Consider the following 24167-nt stretch of genomic DNA (forward strand, 5'->3'; position numbering starts at 1 on the left):
TGCTTGAGAAGGCACCGACAGGCTTTCCCTAGGCCAGTGACGTCACGTTCATCGGTCACATGGCCTAGTCGCAAATCATTTCTATTCAAGTGAATGGAGCTGAGCTGCGATTCCAAGCACCGCCGCTATACAATGTACGGCGCTTTGCTTGGTAGCTGCAAAAAGGCAACAGCACTTACAAGAGTTCTGGTGTCTTCTCAAACCCGAGTGTTGGACCCCCACCAATCAGATACTATCGAGACGACAGATCATCGGTTAGAGTCAGAAAACCCCTATAATTGCCGGACCAGTGAGTAATTGGAATCCTGCAAACCACATTTTTAGCATACCTGAAGTTCTGCACACGATTCGACCAATGACAATCACCTCAACGTGTAAGTACTTGATTCCTTTAGATCAGGGCCCTCCAGCCGTTGCAAAACTACAACTCCCAACATCCCCTAATAGCTGTAGGCTGTCCAGGCATGCTGGGAGTTGTAATTTTAAAGGGCCGCAGGCTGGGCATCCCTGCTTTAGATGGTAGAAAATGCAATCGCGCCTACACCTTGAGACAACTTTCATTAGTTGACTTGTATGCATTATCGAAACACGTAAAGCCACATTTATACATTATGATGTTTTTTTATTAGTTTCTGGTTTGTTCTTTGTATTAATGCGTGTCCTTTGTATTCTCATTTTATGTCGGTAAACCAAGTCATTGATTGTATTCTTTTTGTACATGAAAATCCCATTTTTGGAAACTTACTGAAGAAATAGTTCATAATGTCGCTTTGTTGAATAAGCAAGGACCTGATAAACTACATCTGTGTCTTAACCCTTCAGCCATTACTCTTTACAGGGAAATGTACCCATTAGTTTTCTTCAGCGTGACGATTGTCAAACAGCAGTAATGCTGCTCGGCTTCATGCGCTCTTTCTTTTCCACTTGTCAAGAATATGACTAGTCCGTTCATCTTGGGACAACCTGTCGGTGAACCTTCCAGAGGCAATTTACTTTTCACTCTGTTTCTTTATTTCTGTCACTGTGTAATTCAAGTGTCTAACTAGCAGATTGATTATTAATAGCATAAAAACTTACAACAGCTTTATGTATTGTTGTGTTAAACATTTCATACATAGTAGAGCGCAGATGAAGTGCAGGACCGCGAAATATCAAGGCGTCTCCTGTTAAAGGACATCTGTCAGAAGATTTGTACCTATGACACTGGCTGACTTGTTACATGTGCACTTGGCAGCTGAAGACATCTGTGTTGGTCCCATGTTCATATGTGCTCACATTGCTGAGAAAAATGAGGGTTTATTATATGCAAATGAGCCTCTAGGAGCAATGAGGGCATTGCCGTTACACCTAGAGACTCCACCTTCTCTGTAACTTCTGTGCCCTCTGCACTTTGACAGGACCAGGCATTGAGTTTTCCGTCTCAATTAAAGTGCAGAGGGCGCGGCAGTTGCAGAGAGAGCTTAGCCTCTCGGGGTAATGGCAACGCCCCTGTTGCTCCTAGAGGCTCATTTGCATAAATTAAGGCTACTTTCCCACTTGCGTTTGGGGTTCCGCTTGTGATATCCGTTTGAGGGCTCTCAGAATGCATCAGTTTGGCTCCGTTCCATCTCCATTCCGCTCTGGAGGCGGACACCAAAACGCAGCTTGCAGCGTTTTGGTGTCCGCCTGGCCGTGCGGAGCCAAACGGATCCGTCCTGACTTACAATGCAAGTCAATGGGGACGGATCCGTTTGACGTTGACACAATATGGTGCAATTCCAAACGGATCCGTCCCCCATTGACTTTAAATGTAAAGTCAGGAGTCCCTATTAATATACCATCGGATCAGAGTTTTCTCCAATCCGATGGTATATTTTAGCTTGAAGCGTCCCCATCACCATGAGAACGCCTCTATGTCAGAATATACCATCGGATTTGAGTTAGATCGTGAAAACTCAGATCCGACAGTATATTCTAACACAGAGGCGTTCCCATAGTGATGGGGACGCTTCAAGTTAGAATATACTAAGAACTGTGTACATAACTGCCCCCTGCTGCCTGGCAGCACCCGATCTCTTACAGGGGGCTGTGATTTGCACAATTAATTAATGTGCGTATCATAGCCCCCTGTAAGAGATCAGGTGCTGCCAGGCAGCAGGGGCCAGACCCCCCTCCGTCCCCAGTATTAAATTCAATGGTGGCCAGTGCGGCTCCCTCCCCAGTATTAAATTCATTGGTGGCCAGTGCGGCCCCCCCCCCCTCCCTCCCCAGTATTAAATTCATTGGTGGCCAGTGCGGGCCCCCCCTCCTCCCTCCCCAGTATTAAATTCATTGGTGGCCAGTGCTGCCTCCCATCATTGGTTTGCAGCGGAGAGTTCCGATCGGAGTCCTAGTTTAATCGCTGGGGCTCCGATCGGTTACCATGGCAGCCAGGACGCTACTGCAGTCCTGGCTGCCATGGTTACTTAGCAATTTTAGCAGCATTATACTTACCTGCGCTGTCTGTGGCCGGCCGGGCGCTCCTCCTACTGCCACCAATGATGGGGGGGGGGTGATTTTAATTAGGGGGGGAGAGGGGAGGCCGCACTGGCCACCAATGAATTTAATACTGGGGAGGGAGGGGGGGCCGCACTGGCCACCAACAAATTTAATACTGGGGAGGAAGGGGGGCCGCACTGGCCACCAATGCCTTTAATACTGGGGAGGGAGGGAGGGGGGGCGGCACTGTCCACCAATGCTTTAATACTGGGGAGGGAGGGGGATCTCGCCCCTGCTGCCTGGCAGCACCCGATCAGGGGGCTGAGATCCGCACAATTAACCCCTCAGGTGCGGCACCTGAGGGGTTAATTGTGCGGATCACAGCCCCCTGTAAGAGATCGGGTGCTGCCAGGCAGCAGGGGGCAGTTATGTACACAGTTCTTAGTATATTCTAACTTGAAGCGTCCCCATCACTATGGGAACGCCTCTATGTTAGAATATACTGTCGGATTTGAGTTTTCACGATTGTGAAAACTCAGATCTGAAAAAGCTGTTATGCAGACGGATCCGTTCTGAACGGATGCAAGCGTTTGCATTATAGGTGCGGATCCGTCTGTGCAGATACCACACGGATCCGCACCTAACGCAAGTGTGAAAGTAGCCTAACACTTCATTTTTCTCAGCAATGCGGGCACATATGAACATTTGGCCAACACAGATGCCTTCAGCTGCCAAGCGCACATGTAACAGGTCAGCCAGTGTCATAGGGACAAATCTGCTGACACTTTGCAGTGGGTATATTGCTGAGAAAAATGAAGTTTTAATATATGCAAATGAGCCTCTTGGAGCAACGGGGGCATAGCAATCACACCTAGTGGCTCAGCTCTCTCTGCAACTGCCGCACCCTCTGCCCTTTGATTGACAGCATCACACCTGGCCCTGTCACTCATAGTGGAGAGGACACAGCAGTTGCAGAGAGAGCAGATCCTCTAGGTGTAATGGTAACGCCCTCGTTGCTCCTAGAGGCTCATTTGCATATATTAAAGCATAATTTTTCCCAGCAATGCGGGTACATATTAACATTGGACCAACACAGATGTCTTCAGCTGCCAATGTTAGACTGAGCAGAGAGAAACTCCCAATTGGTAACACCCAGCTGGACCTTCATTGCAAACAGCTAGTAATTCATTAATCATTTCTAGCAGGAATAATAAAGAAAGGGCACAAATGCAAGTAGTTTCTAAAACTGACCTGGAGAGGTAACACGTCTTATCGAAGCTAAGATTTTTCTTGTAGTGTTCCTACTTTAATGTTATTTTTTTGTGAACTGGAAAAACAGATGCCACTTAACCATTACGTTACACTGTATGTCCATAGACAAAACACGACACATTTGCTGACAATGGGTATAGTGGAGAGCAGCTGAACAGATCTGTGGATGAGAAGGAAAAGAGGTCTCCATCTTCAGACAACCAGTACGAAGCTGAACGTTTTGACACGTCAGAAGATGAAGTAACAGATTTAGAGGCAGAAGGTATGTAATAAATGTATATAGGGGCACATTTATTAAGACCGGCGTTTTAATAAAGGCCCATAGCTGGCGGTGCATCCGCCCAAGTTATGAAGAGGCGCCGGCGCCAATTCTAAATGTAAGACGGCTTCCGAGCTGTTTTACATTTAGATCATGCGGCATGCCTCCATCATAAACGGATCCGGTTGTATTATGTCTTCTATAGCCATGACGGATCCGTCTTGAACACCATTGAAAGTCAACGGGGGACGGATCCGTTTTCTATCTGCCAGATTGTGTCATAGAAAGCAGATCCGTCCCCATTGGCTTACATTGTGTGCCAGGACGGATCCGTTTGGCTCCACTTCATCAGGCGGACAGCAAAACGCTGCAGGCAGTGTTTTGGTGTTTGCCTCCAGAGCGGACTGGTGACTGATTGGATGCAAACTGATGCATTCTGAGCGGATCCTTTTCCATTCAGAATGCATTAGGGCAAAACTGATCCGTTTTGGACCGCTTGTGAGAGCCCTGAATGGATCTCATAAACGGAAAGCCAAAACGCCAGTGTGAAAGTAGCCTAAAGTGGTAAGCTTCATCCAGGTTTACGTATATGACATGATCTACATGGCCAAAAGTATGTGGACACCTGAATATGATAATTGTTATGTTATGTTTAAATACAATGTAACATTTAAATTTGAAGTTTTTTTTCTATTTTGCTGTTGTTTTAGTCTATAGTTTTTCAATATATTTCCATTTAAAGATCATGATGGACGTCAAACAACAGATGGAAACGAATCTACAGAAAGTGACAGCGATGACTGCATCATCCCAGTAGCGCAGGAAGTGAAACCGGTAAGTTTGGTTTTGTGCCTTCAAATATTATTTGGGTAGAGCGTCTTCACAGTACAATGCTGAGTGGATGGAAACCCAGGTCCAGTTAGGAGAAAAGGTTTGACTTGCAATTGAAGATGAATGGGAGCAGCGGTTGTTAGAAGTATGTCCTTTTCAGCCTTTTCGGATTATAAGAAAATTGATACGGTAAAATGTGTGGCCAGTTCACGTGTATTTGATGCTACAGTTACATGGATAATTCCAAACTGGGAGAAGGATACAGGTCTAGGGCACCATGTGAGACAGCGTGCTGTGCAGCAATAAGAACAGCCTGCCTGATCTGTCTGCATTCCAGCATTGCCGAAAGCAAACGCATCGCTGTCCAGCCCCATTTACTATAATGAGGACCGACGGCAATCCAGCCTCAACCCGGCAAATATGCCAAGAAGTGGCCAGACAAATAGTGGCCAGACATCTAGCCGGTCCCCATTGTAATGAATGGGGCCAGCGGATTTCAGTTAACATCCGGCAGTGCCGGATCCAGACATCTCCGGCAGGCTGCTCCCCTGACAGAAGTGTATATCGCAAATGTGAAACAAGTCTAACATAAATGTAAGAATACCTGTTTAGGTGATTAAGGTAAATTGGTGATTTGCAGTTCTGTAGGAAGCTCTATTTGTAGCTAATGATCAATTCCGATTAACCGTAAGATGCACCTGAGTGTTACGTGCTCTGCCCAATCATAGAGAGAATCAAGTGGCAGTTAACTAACAGTCACATAATGCTCTCTGTGAGCCCGGAAGAGGAAGCTGAATATGATGTACAAGTCACATGAAACTTCATGTCAGAGAAGGAGGGTAGAGCTACAACCTCAAGAGGTGAGTAAATCACTAGACTTCTATATTAGTCTCTCCACTAGCCTAGACCACCAGGAAAGCTGGAGATACCCCTTTGTTACTCTCGACCATTACGTAAAGAGGCGTGAACCTCTCCACTACCCCAGACCACCAATAAAACTGAAAATACCTATCCATTACTCTAGACCATTATATAAGGAGGCGTAGACCTCTTCAGTACCCTAGACCACCCGTGAAGTCTGAAATTAGTCTGTTTTTTTTCTTGTTTACTGTGTAAACTTAAATAAATCTTTATAGCCCAAGAGATATAGAAGTCAAGAGATGAACAGGAACATCATGTTAAGAACTTTAAGTAATAAGTATGGAGTATGTTAGTAGAATACCAGAATTACTGTTTGGACTAGTCTGAGTAATATAGTAGTATGCAAAAGTTTGGGCACCCTTGATCAAAACTACTGTTACTGTGAACAATTAAGCAAGTTGAAGATGAAATGGTCTCCAAAAGCCATAAGGTTAAAGATGACCTATTCCCTTTGTATTTTAAGCAAAAACTATTTTTTTATTCTCATCTTTTACATTTTCAAATTTACAAAAAAAAGGAAAAGGGCCAAAGCAAAAGTTTGGGCACCCTGCATGGTTAGCACTTAGTAGATCCCCTTTGGCAAGTATCACAGCTTGTAAGCGGTTTTAGTAGCCAGCCAAGAGTCTGCCAGTTCTTGTTTGAGGAATTTTTATCCATGCCTCCTTGCAAAAGTCTTCCAGTTCTGTGAGATTCCTGGGCCGTCTTGCACGCACTGCTCTTTTGAGGTGTATCCACTGTTTTTCAATGTAATTTTGACTAGGGGTGCCCAAACTTTTGCATGCCACTGTAAGTACCTTTAAGTGCAATTTAAAGATTGCCAGCATACTACAAATTTCACATAAAAAGTCACCCTTATTGATCTGCATTTACATTTATGTAATGGGCTTTACCTAAATGACAGAATGGAGATCACGTAACTAAGATCTTCCCATGCGTTAAGCAGAGGAACCTGCTCAGAAGTAGAGTCTTTGATTTATATCTTCTGTCCTCTGCACAGCCAACTAATCAACTTTTATTTGGACCAACGGCATATTCTTGAAGCTTCTGCGTTATTTTTTAAGACACCGAGGAATGTGTCAGACAAAAATGGTGGGGGTTTCAGAATGTTACCGAGCATGGATGCTCCGAAAATCCAAGTCAAATGAAGCAGCTTTGCCAAATATCCTAGCATATTGGGTATACAGCTCTTATGGTCAACTTTTAGAGCTTTCTATGAAGCAAATCCACCAAAAGGAATAAGTCACTGTGTCGAGCTTGCCTGTGGCCCTTTTCTAGCTTTAGAAGGGGGCATGGCTTAGTGGAAAGAGCGCCACGAGAAGTGTGGCACAAAATTTTGGAGCAAAGTAAGCTAACCAGAAGTTGGTGTAAAGTTAGACAAAAGTGTCTAGCCATGCACCAGATGTGTAATATAACATGAGCCACCTTTATACATTTGGCGCATCTGTAGATTGTCTGCCTAAATTTACCCGGTCATTTTAAACAGGATTTGTGCCCCAAAATCTACCCAGGGCTTGCTGGTGAATGTCCGTCTTTGTTTTGTCTCTCTTTCCTCGGCATAGATTTCAATGGCCAGCATGTAACCTGATATCTGATTGAGCTTATAATCTGCCTTCTGTATGGGACAGGGTTGGTCATTGAATTTAGATTATGTAAACAGCTGAGGAAGCAGCGGGAGGAGTCTGATAAGTGGAAAAGGAGGCATTTTGTTCTAATAAGATATATTACAAAGTTTCTTATCATCTCATGTGCTACAAATGTAATTTTCAAGAGGCGTTAAGAAAATGCGAAGGTGGGCACAGCCTTCTCTAGTAAAATGATGTTCAGAGGAGAAAGGTGAAGCCTGAGCACAGGAAGGACAATCTTCTTGAGGAGCTTCCATAATAACCAAATAACAAACGAAATCTTGGAAGTTCCTCGATTACTTCAGGCCATATGCAAACAAGATGCAGCAGAACATGTATAAATAACCTCAGATTAACCCTGATTTCACTGTCATGTGTGCTTTTATTTCCTGCTGTGACACTTATGAAGTAGGGCATCTTTCTGCCGGTGATTTAATGTTTAGTGGAACAGAACCTGTACAAGTGAATGGCACGGCAATTACAATACCCTCCATCACAAAATCATTTTGAGAAGTATACTGAGCATGTAAAGAGTTCCCAGGATAATGACTCCTCTACCCTTTACTCCCACATCCGCAAAAACCTTGGAGGCATGTTAATTACAGGCGAGAACAGGGGGGTAGCTGCTGAGTGCTCTGTGTTAGACAATGGTTTATGAATTTTTCATACATTTGAATACTAAAGAATGAATGCATAATGTCCTGATTAAAAGAATATTCCCAACTGGCAATAATTGTATTTCCAGACTCTAAAACATTGTAATTCCCTTCTCTAGCGACGCTAAATGTAATCATGTAATCTGCTGGTTTGTAAACTTTGTATTGATCTCTTCTGCCCTACAGTATTCGCCATACGTGCTGAAATACAATGCCGTCTTTCTAAAGGATTCCAGGAAATAAATAAAAATTAACATATAGAGCAATAATATCTCAAAAGAATCTGTCACAGGAAAGTTAATTTAATTATGAAGCTTGTGTCCCTTTGAGTAAGGAGCTTCTACTCCTCGTACCTATACAAATCCATTGCTCTTGACATTTTAAAGGGCTATATGCTAATGACGATACCCATTATGTCTTACATATATTCAAGTGGGTCTCAAAGTATTTGGTCAGTCTCCCAATGTTTATAATTTAGCCTCTGTACACCACCACAATGGATTTGACGCAAGGGCATCGATAGGTGATTGAAATGTAGACTTTAAATAGGTTCCTTCGTCTTTATTCGGAGTATACACCTCACCCACCACCGTAGTTGGTTAGCATGTTTCGAACTGGTCAGTTCTTAATCATATTCCTTTTTATGAATCAGAATAAAGACAAAGCAACCTTTTTGAAGCTCTAGATGCTGGGACTCATTTCTTCCGTATGTTACATAGAAGACTGGTCCGGTCTTGTTCCGTGCATCCTCGTCTATGGTGAGCTGGAAATTGCAACTTTTTTTTACTTAAATAGGTTCCTCCAGATTTAACAGTGACCTATTCCTACATTAGGTCATCAATATCAGACCAGCACCCCTTCCGATCATCTGTTCGGGAGTAGCTCCGGCACCAGAATTACACCGCTCTGTGTAGTGGTTGATGCTGGTTACTCCGGCACTGCTCCCATTCACTTCAACTGGGACCAGCGCTGCAGTAATTAGCTGGGGAGGCCATTTTTCGACATACCCCTTTCACTTTCGCTCATTCAAAAGTAATTGGACGTTTGACTAATTAGCAGTGTCATGGTCTGGCCTGTTCTCTCATTATTTCATGACAAATTAAGGAGATAGAAGGTTTGGAGTTGCTTAAAAGTGTTGGATTTGGTAGCTGTTCATGGCAACTCTCAAGATGCAGTTCAAAGAGGTGTTAATGCATGTGAAAGAGGACCTGTCACCAATCCCAAAAAGTTAGATACGGTATTGATATATTCTAGTTGGCCATGCTTCCCTGAGCTTGGCATATTTGTATTTAAAGGGAACCTGTCATGTGGATATTTGATTATAATCTAACTAATTATATACAATCCTTAACTACTAAAAAGTGCCTTAGATGTATTCACTTACTGGTGTGACAGATGGTTACCTCATAATATACACACAAAGATGCCTCATGCCGCATGCTAATGAGCTGATTTGAGTCCAGCGTGATGTCACTGAGTCCAGCGTATATTTAATTAACAGCTATAGCCACTCCCCTGCCCACCTGCTGCTGATTCATATGGAAAATAACTGTCATTCAGCAGCAGGTGGGCGGGGAGAGTCAGGAGCTCATGAATATTCAGGACTCATCATTATGAGCTGGAGCTTTCCAATACAAGATGTTGGCAGATTGACTGGGTCAATTAAAGAAAGTGACCCAACATTTTGCTAAGAGAATCAGTCACTTATTTATGTTGCCCTTAGTTAGGACACCATAAAACTGGTGACAGGTTCCCTTTAAGAATACGACCCCTTCCCCCCCATTCTGCAGTAACGTCCTCCAAGATTTCTGGCACCACACATGTCAATCTGAAGTGATTAGCCACACAGATATGGCTAGTCACTTCTCTTCTTGTTTGCTAGGGAATGTTCTCCATCACACAGCCTGCTGATGCAGTACGATAGCATCTGACTGGGGCAGCGTCTTATTCAGACCGGAGTAAGACACCGCCACAGAGAAGACACCTCTCTGCAGAGGTTGGGCTCTTCTGTGCAGCGGCATATCACTCCAGTCTGAATAAGACGCTGCCCCTGTCGGTACAGAGCGGTCTCGGGAGAAGCCCCAGTTCTCGCAAGATCACTCTGCAACAGGAGATTGTGTGACGGAGATCGTCACCGCGGGGAGAAAACTCGCCTAGCACCCAAAGGCACCCTGAGGAAGAGAAGAGCAAGCTGCGTGGCACTGTGATTATTTCTTTGTTTTATGTATTTTTAAAAAATTTGTCAGCTTTAGATGCGCTCTGGAATCTCCTTTTTTTATATATTTTTTGACCTTTACATCGGAACTTCCTTTTCCGCGGAGTGGAGCTGCACCTGGGTGGCGTCTGGACCTACTCAGACTTGCATGCTGTCAGCAGTGTTGTGCCGGTTTATGCACAAACTTATTCGGTAAGCCCTGCTGATCTTTGGGTGATTTGATTGTTGATGGTCCTCCCACTACGTAGCGCCCTGCTACCTCTTTTCATCTCAATTGCCATAAACAAGCACTGACCATCTAAGAGGTGAGAAGCTCTGAGTGCAGACAGCAGAGCAAACAACCATCCACTGAGAACAGCACCAACGTGCGAGGGATAACTTTGTATCGGTACTAGTAACGGCGCTGCCTTACCGGAAGATCGAAAGCAATTTAAAATAATATTAGTTTGGTGAAACAGTGGTAGATCCTTTCAGCAAACTTCCAGCAGATGTGATTGAAGAGACACCAGTAAGGCCGAGTTCACACTTCAGTTATTTCGATCAGTTATTGTGAACCAAAACCAGTAATGAAGCCTACTTTCTGCAGAACGGAATGTAATAGAACTGTCCTATCCTTGTCCATAACGCGGACAAGAATAGGACATGTTCTATATTTTAGCGACAGCCACGGAACGGACATACGGATGCGGACAGCACACTGTGTGCTGTCCGCATCTTTTGCGGCCCCATTGAAGTGAATGAGTCCGCATCAGACCCACAAAAAATGCGGATCCGAAGCGGACTAAAACAATGGCCGTGTGCATGAGCCCTTAGGCCTATTACTACTAAGGAATACTCTCCCCGATCTCAGAGAGGGGAAGGTGGTCTGGCCCCGGGAGTTCAGGCCCCTGTTTTTTTTTTTTAGCTCTCAGGTGCCGTGGTCGCCTTTTGACCACAGCATCTAATGGCTTAAATGTCTTCGATCGGCGCCGTATTTAAACACCCTACCGCTGACGTATATAGTTGTACAGCGGTAGTGAATTGGTTAAGGAAGCAAGGTATTGTAATACTGGTCAGTCAGGCATTATTATCATGAAGAATCTGGTTTGGCTCCTCTACCCCCTGGTGATCAGCTGTTATCGGTGAGGCGAGCTGCGGTTAGTCACGCGTTTCCACTACAGCGACCACAGGGAAAATGGCTGTCCATTTAATGCATTTGCACAGAGGGGTTCTGGAGCTGGGGACTCCAACACATGTTTGATTCGGACACTGGAGAGAAATGTGCAGAGATCCACAGGGCAGGAATTTGCGCGCCACGTTTATATAAAAGAGGCTCCTCTAATTGTATTATATCCATGATCACTTCTAATCTATCTTGAGTGGAGGCTTCTAAAGTAGAAAATTCCATTCAGATCCTCGCTTCTTTAAACACTTGACAAATTCATTTCGAAAGGGACATCAGGGTCCCAGTTGAGTTTGTCAGGTTGATTTAAAACCATTTTGTTCATAAAATACTCCTATAATTCTGCCTTGCCATAACAAGCCTTCTCAGCATCATTAAATTTTGAAATACTTGAACTGTTTTAAATATTTATGAGTCTTTTAAAATACTGGAGAGGAAAAATTCATCAAGATAAAGCAGCGTTTTTCACTCTAATTATACCAGATATATGTAACTCTCCGAATAATGACATTTATCTGACGCTTGGGAGTTTGGGGGGAATGCATTGTACTCCTCACTGCAGTTCATTGGATATGTGAGTGTATTTCATTTGCTCTGCATGTAGCAAGAATTAGAATTACCTTGAAGCACCGATGGAAACTATATACCGGTGAGATTTTTTAGGCATGCAAATGTTAGTGTATTATATTTAATATGCGACATGTGACTCTAAATCTACTGATCTGTCTAATTCTAAAGGTAATTTAAACAATACGACTTAATACATACAGGGTAAGGGCTCATGTGCCGTTCGTTCCATGCATTGGGGACCATCCATTAGGCTGGCGCAGACGGACGGAGGCACGGAACCCCAAGGAAGCACTACGGCGCAGACGTTGAATGGGTCCGTGATCTGTCTGCACCGTAGTGCTTCCTTGGGGTCCCGTTCCTCCCGTTCCAGAATTGATAACACTCATCTGGCTTTCATTGCAAATTGCACAATATAGTCATATGAGCAGATGATCCAGAATTATTATTACATGAGAAATGCAAGTAGTTTCTAAAACTGACAGTTCAGGAGAGGGGACACGTCCTTTTTAACCCTTTTTGTACAGGGCTCTTTAGAAGAAGGGGTATGCTTGGGTGTTGCTGATGTTTAGAGCACTGCCATAACAGAAGTCTGGTAAGAATTGGCTTCCTAATGATATGGGTAGTCCAAAACCTCCAAAGAGGCGCGTGGTTGGAACTGGCATACGGTTGGAATGAAGACTCGAGAAAAAGGGTAAACTGGTTGATTGAATGAGATCAAGAGGGACCCTTCATGTTCGGAAACTGCCGCTGTGCATTAGTTAATATTACATTTACACTGCTCAAAAAAATAAAGGGAACACAATAATAACACATCCTAGATCTGAATTAATTAAATATTCTTCTAAAATAGTTTGTTCTTTACATAGTTGAATGTGCTGACAACAAAATCTCACAAAAATTAAAAAATGGAAATCAAATTTTTCAACCCATGGAGTTCTGGATTTGGAGTCACACTCAAAATTAAAGTGGAAAAACACACTACAGGCTGATCCAACTTTGATGTAATGTCCTTAAAACAAGTCAAAATGAGGCTCAGTAGTGTGTGTGGCCTCCACGTGCCTGTATGACCTCCCTACAACGCCTGTGCATGCTCCTGATGAGGTGGCGGACGGTCTCCTGAGGGATCTCCTCCCAGACCTGGACTAAAGCATCTGACAACTCCTGGACAGGCTGTGGTGCAACGTGATGTTGGTGGATAGAGCGAGACATGATGTCCCAGATGTGCTCAATTGGATTCAGGTCTGGGGAACGGGCGGGCCAGTCCATAGCATCAATGCCTTCGTCTTGCAGGAACTGCTGACACACTCCAGCCACATGAGGTCTAGCATTGTCTTGCATTAGGAGGAACCCAGGGCCAACCGCACCAGCATATGGTCTCACAAGGGGTCTGAGGATCTCATCTCGGTACCTAATGGCAGTCAGGCTACCTCTGGCGAGCACATGGAGGGCTGTGCGGCCCTTCAAAGAAATGCCACCCCACACCATTACTGACCCAATGCCAAACCGGTCATGCTGGAGGATGTTGCAGGCAGCAGAACGTTCTCCACGGTGTCTCCAGACTCTGTCACGTCTGTCACATGTGCTCAGTGTGAACCTGCTTTCATCTGTGAAGAGCACAGGGCGACAGGGCGCCAGTGGCGAATTTGCCAATCTTGGTGTTCTCTGGCAAATGCCAAACGTCCTGCACGGTGTTGGGCTGTAAGCACAACCCCCACCTGTGGACGTCGGGCCTTCATATCACCCTCATGGAGTCTGTTTCTGACCGTTTGAGCAGACACGTGCACATTTGTGGCCTGCTGGAGGTCATTTTGTAGGGCTCTGGCAGTGCTCCTCCTGTTCCTCCTTGCACAAAGGCAGAGGTAGCGGTCCTGCTGCTGGGTTGTTGCCCTCCTACGGCCTCCTCCACGTCTCCTGATGTACTGGCCTGTCTCCTGGTAGCGCCTCCATGCTCTGGACACTATGCTGACAGATACAGCAAACCTTCTTGCCACAGCTCGCATTGATGTGCCATCCTGGATAAGCTGCACTACCTGAGCCACTTGTCTGGGTTGTAGACTCCGTCTCATGCTACCACTAGAGTGAAAGCACCGCCGGCATTCAAAAGTGACCAAAACATCAGCCAGGAAGCATAGGAACTGAGAAGTGCTCTGTGGTCACCACCTGCAGAACCACTCCTTTATTGGGGGTGTCTTGCTAATTGCCTATAATTTACCTGTTGTCTATCCCATTTGCACAACAGCATGTGAAATTGATTATCACTCAGTGTTGCTTCCTAAGTGGACAGTTTGATTTCACAGAAGTGTGATTGACTTGGAGTTACATTGTGTTGTTTAAGTGTTCCCTTTATTTTTTTGAGCAGTGTATTATTATTATTAGAGATGAGCGAATTTCCGCTTATGAAATTCGTTCACACTTGGTCTGGTGGTAAAAGCAGAATTGCGTTATGGATTCAGTTACCACGGACCATAACACAATTCTATGATGGAATACATAACGGAGCGCCCTTTAGAGGCATTCCGTTATTCATTCCATCATAATAGAAGTCTATGGGCTGCAAAACAGATCCGTCCCGTTTCCGTTATGTATTCCATCATAGAATTGCGTTATGGTCCGTGGTAACGGAATCCATAACACAATTCTGCTTTTACCACCAAACGAAGCGTGAACGAATCTCATAACCGGAAATTCGCTCATCTCTAATTATTATAATACAAACATTTTGATGAAAAAAACAGTGATTCAATCAGAACTATTTGCAATTATGATATTAACACAAACATTGCATGAGCACACACCAATGCACATGCTTCCTCCTCATTTGTGTTAGCCTATATTTAATAAGAACGCCCCCTCCCCCCCCTCTCATATATACATATAATGTTTGTGCGCAGGCAGCAGCCGGGGAGATCCGCACGCTCTTTCATCAGCCCTGTTTTCAAATTTGAATATGAAAAGCACATTGCAGTCAGAGTGTCACCTTAATGGCATTTGGCAGTCATTTGATTTATTAGGTTTTAGAGTAATAAAATAATAAAAAAAAAAAAAGAAAACCTTTTAAATATTTCATCAAACTATGCTAATCGCGGTAATATTGCCAGCTGAAGGCTTGTACCTGTATGCATAACGACAGAAAAATGTGGTTGCCCTAGTAAAATTTCCATGAACCTAGTGAATAATGAAAGAACCTTATTGAAATATTCAGATTTGGGGGGTTTAGGTAACGCGTGTTAGGGTACAAGATGAAAGGAAATGTCTCATTTATAGGAGAGGAGAAGCCTGCACACATCAAATATTCAGTCAGCCTGACAGCTGTGAAAATTGTCGTTTTAAATGGCTCCTCCGTCTTAGTCCATATAATAAAAACGTTTCCAAATAAATCATCTCAAAGCCGCCTTCTATTGTAATAGTCCAAATCTGCAAACTGTCACCAGCAGGTTTGTATACGAGGCAAACAAGTTTGATTCGGAGCCGTTCATTTTTATTAAATATCAGCTCACTTTTAATTAAATTTCCTGCGCGGATGTTTTTCTTCTGCTGTAAAATATCAGCGCCGGTTAGGAATGTTTACAAAGCAGTAACGCGAGTCCATTTAACTTTAAAAGACCGTAAATCCTACTGCTACCTTTATGATGTTCTTGGGTGGGCTGCATGCTAAGAAAAGATGGGCTTCTGTTAATTATGGATATGGGCGGCTAGATATGATGGGCTATAAGAACCAGGTACTGGTGCTAGGGTAGTGGAAGGGTTAATGCCTGACTCCCGGTTGCTGTAGGGTAGTGGAAGGTTTCCTTCACTTTCCCAGGATCGTGCAGTCTATGGCGTGTGCATTTTCTCTCTCTGGTTGAGTTGTGTGTTTCTTGCCTGATCCTCCGGGATCTATACTCAAGGACTAAAAGAAGCAAACGCTTTTTAAAGGGGTTGTCCGGGAGTTTAATATTGATGGCCTATCCTCAGGATAGGTCATCCATATCAGATTGGTGGGGGGGTCCTACCCAAGGCACCCCTGTTGACCCGCTGTTTAAAGAGGCCACAGCACCAAAGCCTCTTCCTGGGCCATGTGATTTCACGTTCATCGGTCACATGACCTAGGCACAGCTGCGCCCCATTCAAGTGAATGGGTCTGAGCTTCAATACCAAGGACAGCCGATCCTGAGAATAGGTCATCAATTTTAAACACCCGGAAAACCCCCTTAAGCAAAAAAAAAATAATAAAGTTAAAATTTGCTATATATTGCAAATAACATTCTTATGGTGTGTTGCACAGATCCGCAATACATTATTTTGTGTTACAGATTCTTACACATAGTAAACAGGAGTAGGGATGAGCGAACTTTCAAGTGTTTTCAAGTTCGGCGTACAAGGTTCAGGTTCGGGTTATCTAAGAATTCCGTTATGGATTCCCCTACTACGGAAGGGCCGTGGTAGCAGAATCCATAACAGATTTCTTAGATAACCCGAACCTTGTACGCCGAACTTGAAAACACAAGTTCGCTCAACACTAAACAGGAGATTAGGAAGCAGTTCTCCAAAACTCTGTGGGTGTGAGCACGTTCTCAATGGGATACATCCCAGCAAGACCTACAAAACCATCATGACAGCCCCTCCAGAAAATTTAAGCCGGCTTCTGAAACGACCAGTCATCAGTGGTTATTACTGGCCAGCTATACATTTACCTTGCAGAAGTTGGAAATGAGATAACCCATGGTTCAAATGAATGGTCATCCTATGGACAGGCGGGGTCCATCAGATCAGGACCAGTTGGTGCCGTGGATCATAGAAGGGGGTCCATGCATTATTATTTTATTTTATTTTTTTCCCCAAAGTTTGTGGTATTCCACGTACCTCAGCTTCATTTATATATTTTCTCAATTGAAGAATTTATTTGAATAGTATTTCACTCGGTGCTCAAGGTCCTCTGTTATTTACATTTTTAGTGTGGATCTTTGAAAGGTACTTGGCAGGCCTCTGCTCATTACACACCAGGAAAGGCTTCTGTGTTTAAAACTATAAACCCACAAAAAAGTACCCTTGACAGCATATCCATTTGCTCTGTAATTTTTCGAGCTTCTTGTGTAACCTGATATTCCCTGCAAATAAATGATCCTACGCTCAGATCCAGCCATACCATCTCTGTATATTACCTCAGGCTGAGGACAGCAGTGAGGACGGCGCTGCAAGTTTCATCCACATTTTATGCCTGAGCTGAACATAATTCTACTAAAACATTCATGAAATTCGCTTGAAATTCTATATATTAGATACTTTGGAAGACAATATTCATAAGACTCAAGGTTTGCCTCCGCTTTAAAAGTGACAAATAGTTAAGGAGAAGATTATTCATACACAAATGTATTGGATAATCAATTAACCCAGTTTGGATGTCGGGAAGAAATCATCTGCTTCCACATGAGCGGCCATAAATCAGATCTGTTCCATTTCATGAGGTCTTGCTTGCCAGATTTTGTGCATCTGTCTAGAACAATCAGCATAAAAAAAAAAAAATGTAGGTATTGTGCTGTAAAATATCTACAAATCCAAGATCGCCTGCACAGTGCCACTTGCAGTTAAAGGGATTTCCTCACAAAAGACAGTTATCTCCTATGTGGCTGGCAAATCCACCATTCACCAGGACAAGGATCCCAAGTTTCTCCTCGCTACTCAACCTTAGTGAGCAGGAGTTTGAATGCAGCGGTGGTCTCCTATGCACCCTGTCCATTCATGGTCTGTTTGGCCAACAGAGACTGCCAGGCATCAGCCCCATAGACTTTGGATTGTGAGGTCATGGAGGTCCGAGTGTTGGGGCCCCCCCATGATCACGACATTAGCACCTATCCTGAAGTGGTTAATGTCCTTCAGGGGACAACTCCTTTAAGCACTGATGTGAGTTTTAAAGGGGTTGTCCCATGAGAAACACTTATCCCATATCCACAGTATAGTATATAAGTGACTGATCGGTAGGGGTCTGACCGATACAGCCCATGAGATCACGAGAATGGGGGTCCTGCGTTCCCCCTTTTGACTGGAGCGGTGGTCACGTGCACTGCTGTTTCTGGCAGCAGCAGCATGCTTGAATAACACTCATGATCGGGGGGCTCCGGTGGTGGACTCCCGCCAATCAGTCACTTATCTCCTTTGCTGTGGATAGGGAAAACATGTTTAGGGATTTAACTCATCCAGGTCACAACTTTTTCAAATTTTTAGGCCGCATGCACACGACCGTGGTGTGTTTTGCGGTCCGCAAATCGCAGATCCGCAAAACACGGATGGCGTCTGTGCGCGTTCCGCAATTTGCGTAAACGGCACGGACAGCCTTCAATATAAATGCCTATTCTAGTCCGCAAAGCGTGGACAAGAATAGGACATGTTATATATTTTTTAGTGGGGCTGCGGAACGGAGCAACGGATGCGGACAGCACACGGAGTGCTGTCCACATCTTTTGCGGCCCTATTGAAGTGAATGGGTCCGCATCCGAGCCGCCATGAGGCCTAACCATCAGGAAAAAGATATAGAGGGAGATTCATCAAAACGGGTGTGAAGGAAAACTGGTTTAGTTGCCCACAGCAACTTTCATTTTCCAAAGGAGCTCTGAAAAATGAAAGGTGGGATCTGATTGGTTGCTGTGGGCAACTAATCCAGTTTTCCGTTACACCACTTTTAATAACTCTCCCCTATAGTGTTCCTAAAACACATACAAATAGATTGAGAAATAGTTTTTTTCCATCGGCGGGAGTAATGGCTTGCAGTCTTGGTTTGTCTATTGAATTGTGACATGTATATGATTTGTGCACAGATGCACTTAAGCAGTGATGTGGATGTGCTGTTATATTGCACATGATTTATGCCTATAGTATTGTGGTGTCATTGATGTTATTACTGCATTTAAAGGGCATCTGTCAGCAGTTTTGTACCTATGACACTGGCTGACCTGTTACATGTGGACTTGGCAGCTCAAGGCACCTGTGTTGGTCCCGTGTTCATATGTGTCCGCATTGCTGAGAAAAATTATGCTTTAATGTATGCAAATGAGCCTCTAGGAGCAATGGGGGCGTTGCCATTACACCTAGAGGCTCTGCTCTCTCTGCAACTGCCACACCCTCTGCATTTTGATTGACAGGGCCAGGCAGTGTAAACGTGATCACACCTGGTCCTAAAGTCAATCAAAGTGTAGGGGGTATGGCAGTTGCCGGGACCGCTGAACCTCTAGGTGTAAAAGCAACACCTCCATTGCTCCTACAGGCTCATATGCATATATTAAACCATCATCACCATCTCAGCAATGCGGTCACATATGAACATGGGACCAACACAAAAGCACACATGTAACAGGTCAGCCAGTGTCATAGGTAGAAATCTGCTGACAGATGTCCTTTAAGCACTTTGCAGTGCGTATGTATTGTTATTACACATTATCTTGTATATTGGGATTGTCTTTGGCTATCTCTGTGGGCTACAAAACAAATTTTGTTGTATGAATTTACAGTGACAAATAAAGGTCTTCTCTAAAGGACCTTTTACATGGGGAAGATTATCACATAAAAAATTGTCATCCCTAGCAAATGCACCCAGTGATTGGGCAATGTAAGCATGCAGCAACTGCACGATCGGCAATAGAGATGAGCAAAGTTTTGAAAAATTTGAGTCGGCAGCTTGACCAAAGTTCGCCAAGAAATTCTATTTGTTATGATTTAATTAATCACGAATCGCTATAAATCAGGAATACCCAGGCCACTCTGCCGAATCATATTCTTCACACTTGGAAAGACAAGACACCCAGCACTAATCTCTGTGACCTGCCGTAATACCGGTTGCAGACTTTTAACCCTTGAGATGCCATGGTCATCCAGGTGTGCTACACCCTCCAACCCCCCTTTCCCCGTCGGGGATCGGGCTAGCTGGCGCATGTATGCAGCAGCTCCTATCCTCCTGTGTGATGGTACCAGACATGGCACACAGCAATGAGGCTGAAAAACCTTCCTCAGAGCAATAAAAATGAGGGATCCACAACAGGGATGACCATAATCCCATGTGAATCCCTCCATAAGGTCCAGGATCCCTCCCTACTATGAACCTAGTTCTATTTTGCTTTTAAAATTATTAAGGTTAAGGTTAAAACAAGATGGCAGAACATGGTGAATGGATCAAACATGGCCACTGGATTATTGCATCAACACTTTCCCTAGTGCATGAGCCCTTGCCACGTCTCTTCCTATGCTCAGCTCACAGGACAATGGAGGAGACCATGCGGAACGAGGCTTTTATAGGACTGTGACATCACAGTGGATGGCTGAGGATTAGCTGGCTGCACCGTATTATGGGTGATCTTGCGTTCCCAGGCTTCTTACTTTCACTTTGGGAAAACCTGATACGTAACCACAAAGTGCGAGGAAATTCGGCTTCGTTGCAAGTCGAAGTTTTCCAAAACTTCGGTCCTAACTCTGCTTCGAATGCTTAGCTTCACTCAACACTAATCAGCAAGAATTTGATTGAATTTTTTATGATGACCAAAAAGTTATCATTTCGTGCAACAAACAGGCATCAGCTAGTCATTAGCAGATAGGACAGGAGGAAAGACAAGTGATCTCAAGAGATCAAAATTAAGGGGAAAAAAATTACATTATTTCAACCATTAAAACTCTCACTCTCCAATCAAACTCTGAATTTTAAAAAGGCTTTAAATCTACATTGAGTAATTGCACTAAAATAATTATTCCTTCAGGTAACAAGTATAAACGGCAAAAATTAAACCCCCCATGGCCTATAGCTACTGTAAAAAGGGCAATAAAAGACAAAAAAATGGCATTTAAAAATGCAAATCTGAGGGGTCAGCTGTAACGTTTAAAGATTACAAAGGGTTTAATAAAATCTGTAAAAAGGAGTTAAGGCCTCTTTCACACTTGCGTTGTCCGGATCCGGCATGTACTCCACTTGCCGGAATTACACTCCGGATCCGGAAAAACGCAAGTGTACTGAAAGCATTTGAAGACGGAACCGTCTTCCAAATGCTTTCAGTGTTACTATGGCACCCAGGACGCTATTAAAGTCCTGGTTGCCATAGTAGGAGCGGGGAGCGGGGGAGCGGTATACTTACAGTCCGTGCGGCTCCCGGGGCGCTCCAGAATGACGTCAGAGCGCCCCATGCGCATGGATGACGTGATCCATGCGATCACGTGATCCATGCGCTTGGGGCGCCCTGACGTCACTCTGGAGCGCCCGGGGAGCCGCACGGACGGTAAGTACACTGCTCCCCCGCTCCCCGCTACACTTACCATGGCTGTCAGGACTTTAGCGTCCCGGCAGCCATGGTAACCACTCTGAAAAAGCTAAATGTCGGCTCCGGCAATGCGCCGAAACGACGTTTAGCTTAAGGCCGGATCCGGATCAATGCCTTCCAATGGGCATTAATTCCGGATCCGGCCTTGCGGCAAGTGTTCCGGATTTTTGGCCGGAGCAAAAAGCGCAGCATGCTGCGGTATTTTCTCCGGCCAACAAACGTTCCGTACCGGAACTGAAGACATCCTGATGCATCCTGAACGGATTACTCTCCATTCAGAATGCATTAGGATAATCCTGATCAGGATTCTTCCGGCATAGAGCCCCGACGACGGAACTCTATGCCGGAAGACAATAACGCAGGTGTGAAAGAGCCCTAAAATTAGCAAAAATAGAAAACGAACAGCAGGTGGCAAAAGAGAGCAAAACAAATTCCCAAAAATTCTTTAAATATATAAAGGCTAAAAAAACAAGGTCCGAGCAGGTAGGTCCCCTAAATAATGGTAAGGGGGGGGGGGGGGTAGTCACTGAAGATAAGGAAAAGGCAGAGTTACTAAATGTTTTTTTTTAGCTCTGTATATACAAAAGAAGAGAAAGGAGCCGATATCTGTGGTGCTGGGACTGTTGGTACGTCCAGTAATATACTCAATTGGCTAACTGTAGACATGGCCCAAGCTAAGTTAAATGAGGTAAATGTGAACAAGGCTCCGGGTCCAGATGGATTACACCCAAGAGTGCTTAAAGAGCTCAGTTCAGTCATTGCTGTGCTCCTGTTAATAATTTTTAAAGATCCTCTAGGTACTGGTACAGTGCCAAGTTATTGACGCAAGGAAAATGTGGTGCCCATATTCAAAAAAGGATCAAGGTCCTTCACAGGTAATAATAGACCTATAGGCTTGGAAAGTATAGTTTGTATTTGGATTGAAAACTGGCTGAAGGACCGTGTCCAGAGAGTTGTGGTCAATGATTCCTATTAAGAATGGTCCCAGGTTATAAGTGGTGTACCCCAAGGTTCAGTGCTGGGTCCTCTATTATTTAATGTATTTATTAATGATATCGAGGATGAGATTAATAGCACCATTTCTAGATTTGCAGATGACACTAAGCTATGTAGAACTATACAGTCTATGGAAGATGTCCATATACTACAAGCTGACTTGAACACTCTGAGTGATTGGGCATCAATTTGGCCAATGAGGTTTAATGTGGACAAATGTAAAGTTCTGCATCTTGGTAGTAATAATCTCTGTGCTTCATATGTCCTAGGTAATGTAACACTGGGGGAGTCACTTATAGAGAAGTATTTGGGTGTCCTTGTGGATGGCAGATTAAATTACAGCATACAATGTCAATCAGCTGCTTCTAAGGCTACCAGAATATTGTCATGCATTAAACGAGGCTTGGACTCGCGGGGCACGGATGTAATATTACCACTTTACAAAGGATTGGTGCGGCCTCATCTGGAATATGCAGTCCAGTTCTGGGCACCAGTCCATAGAAAGGACTTGATGGACTTATGTCTTTTTTCAACCGTATAAACTATGTAACGGACACTACAAACACAAGTATACTTCCTAGAAGATACATTCAGCAGGAGACTCTCTCTGCAGCTCTGCTCTTCACAACTTTCATGCCTCATAGTTAGCATGGTTTTTACGGTGAGTGCAGAGTTTCTGGACAGATCCCGTATCCAGGTATAGAGGTATAGCTACGTATTCAACTACTGTACCTGAAGGTAATGGAACATAGACCACAGATAAAAGCAGTTATCGTTTTAGTAAATTAAATTTTTTACTCTTGCATATTCAGACATAAAATATAGGTGGAGATTTGACATTTTTCTTTTTCTTTTTTTCTTTTATCTCTTAATAGTTGTCAGAGAGAATCCACATTGAGATCATATCCTTGGGTTTGGATGTCAATTCAGAAGCTGTACAGAATGAAACCATAAAGAGATTGTTTGTGGAATATAAACTGTGCAATCTGCCAGCTGAAGAGACCCCGGTCTCCCTCCCAAAACCCACGAATGGGAAGAAGATCCACTACAATTACTCCAGCGGTAATGTATTGTGAAAGCAGTGTGTGACGTGTGTTGCCTGTACCATGGGCTGACTGGGAACTTAAAGTGGCCCTGGAAAAAAAAAACTTAAAGTGGCCCCATTTTGTAGGCAGGTCCAAATTAACAGAAGGCGGGCAACACAAGTATGTGGGGTCAACAATACCATAGTGCAAAATAGTATCCCAGCAGAACCAAATAATATAGTGTAGCACAATCTACTGCCCCAAAAGCTGGCCTTCTTTGGTAGGGTCTATGGCTAATCCGCCCCTGGCCTATAATAGGAACTTCCATGCTGCCATACTTAGAAGCAGTATATAATTGGTAAGCATAATGCAAGGCATTTGAATTTAGTAGATTAAATTCGAGCAGTGTTCCTGTGGATTTTGTTTTAGAATTTTGTGTGTATTTTAAGGGGAATGTCTCATGTATTTAGTGCTTGTTTCATTAATTAGATTTAAGTCTATAGGAGAGAAATAATGTGTTTGCATTTCTAACTTTCCTGCCAGCTGCCATATTGGAGACACATACTTCTTTAACATATTTTCTTATGGGTGTGTGTATGTTTTGTGGCAGTGGAAATGAATGTATATTCTGCTCTACAGAAAGTGGCATAGCAGAATCCCCCTTCCCTTGAGACCAGAAGATGACAGGGGAGATACATACAGAGCATTATTTTGTGTGTGTATAGACGGTTTCCTTATCTTCCTTATCTAGACTTCCAGCAAAAATAAACCAGTTAATAATTCGCCCACTAATGAAAATGAGATGACTCTGCTCATCTTGCCCCAGTCTATAAGGTAAAGCTGACAAGTGGGTTACAGAAAACAGAAGCATCCACCTATTGTCTATTTTAGTGAATAGTGAAAGCTTGA

At 43.9% G+C, this 24167-nt stretch overlaps 1 protein-coding gene across 4 annotated transcripts in view; it reads left to right on the forward strand.

The window, feature by feature from the left end:
* The window catches only part of RPGRIP1L (RPGRIP1 like), a 156464-nt gene that overhangs the window by 119415 nt on the left and 12882 nt on the right, over positions 1-24167 (forward strand). For all 4 annotated transcript variants that reach the window (XM_040410712.1, XM_040410713.1, XM_040410715.1 and 1 more), the window contains 3 exons: positions 3835-3991; positions 4731-4822; positions 23109-23295. In XM_040410712.1, coding sequence (XP_040266646.1) covers positions 3835-3991; positions 4731-4822; positions 23109-23295 — 436 coding nt within the window. The remainder of the gene's footprint in view (positions 1-3834; positions 3992-4730; positions 4823-23108; positions 23296-24167) is intronic.

The sequence above is a fragment of the Bufo bufo genome, chromosome 10, assembly GCF_905171765.1.
Source record: "Bufo bufo chromosome 10, aBufBuf1.1, whole genome shotgun sequence".
Classification (NCBI taxonomy): Eukaryota; Metazoa; Chordata; class Amphibia; order Anura; family Bufonidae; genus Bufo; species Bufo bufo.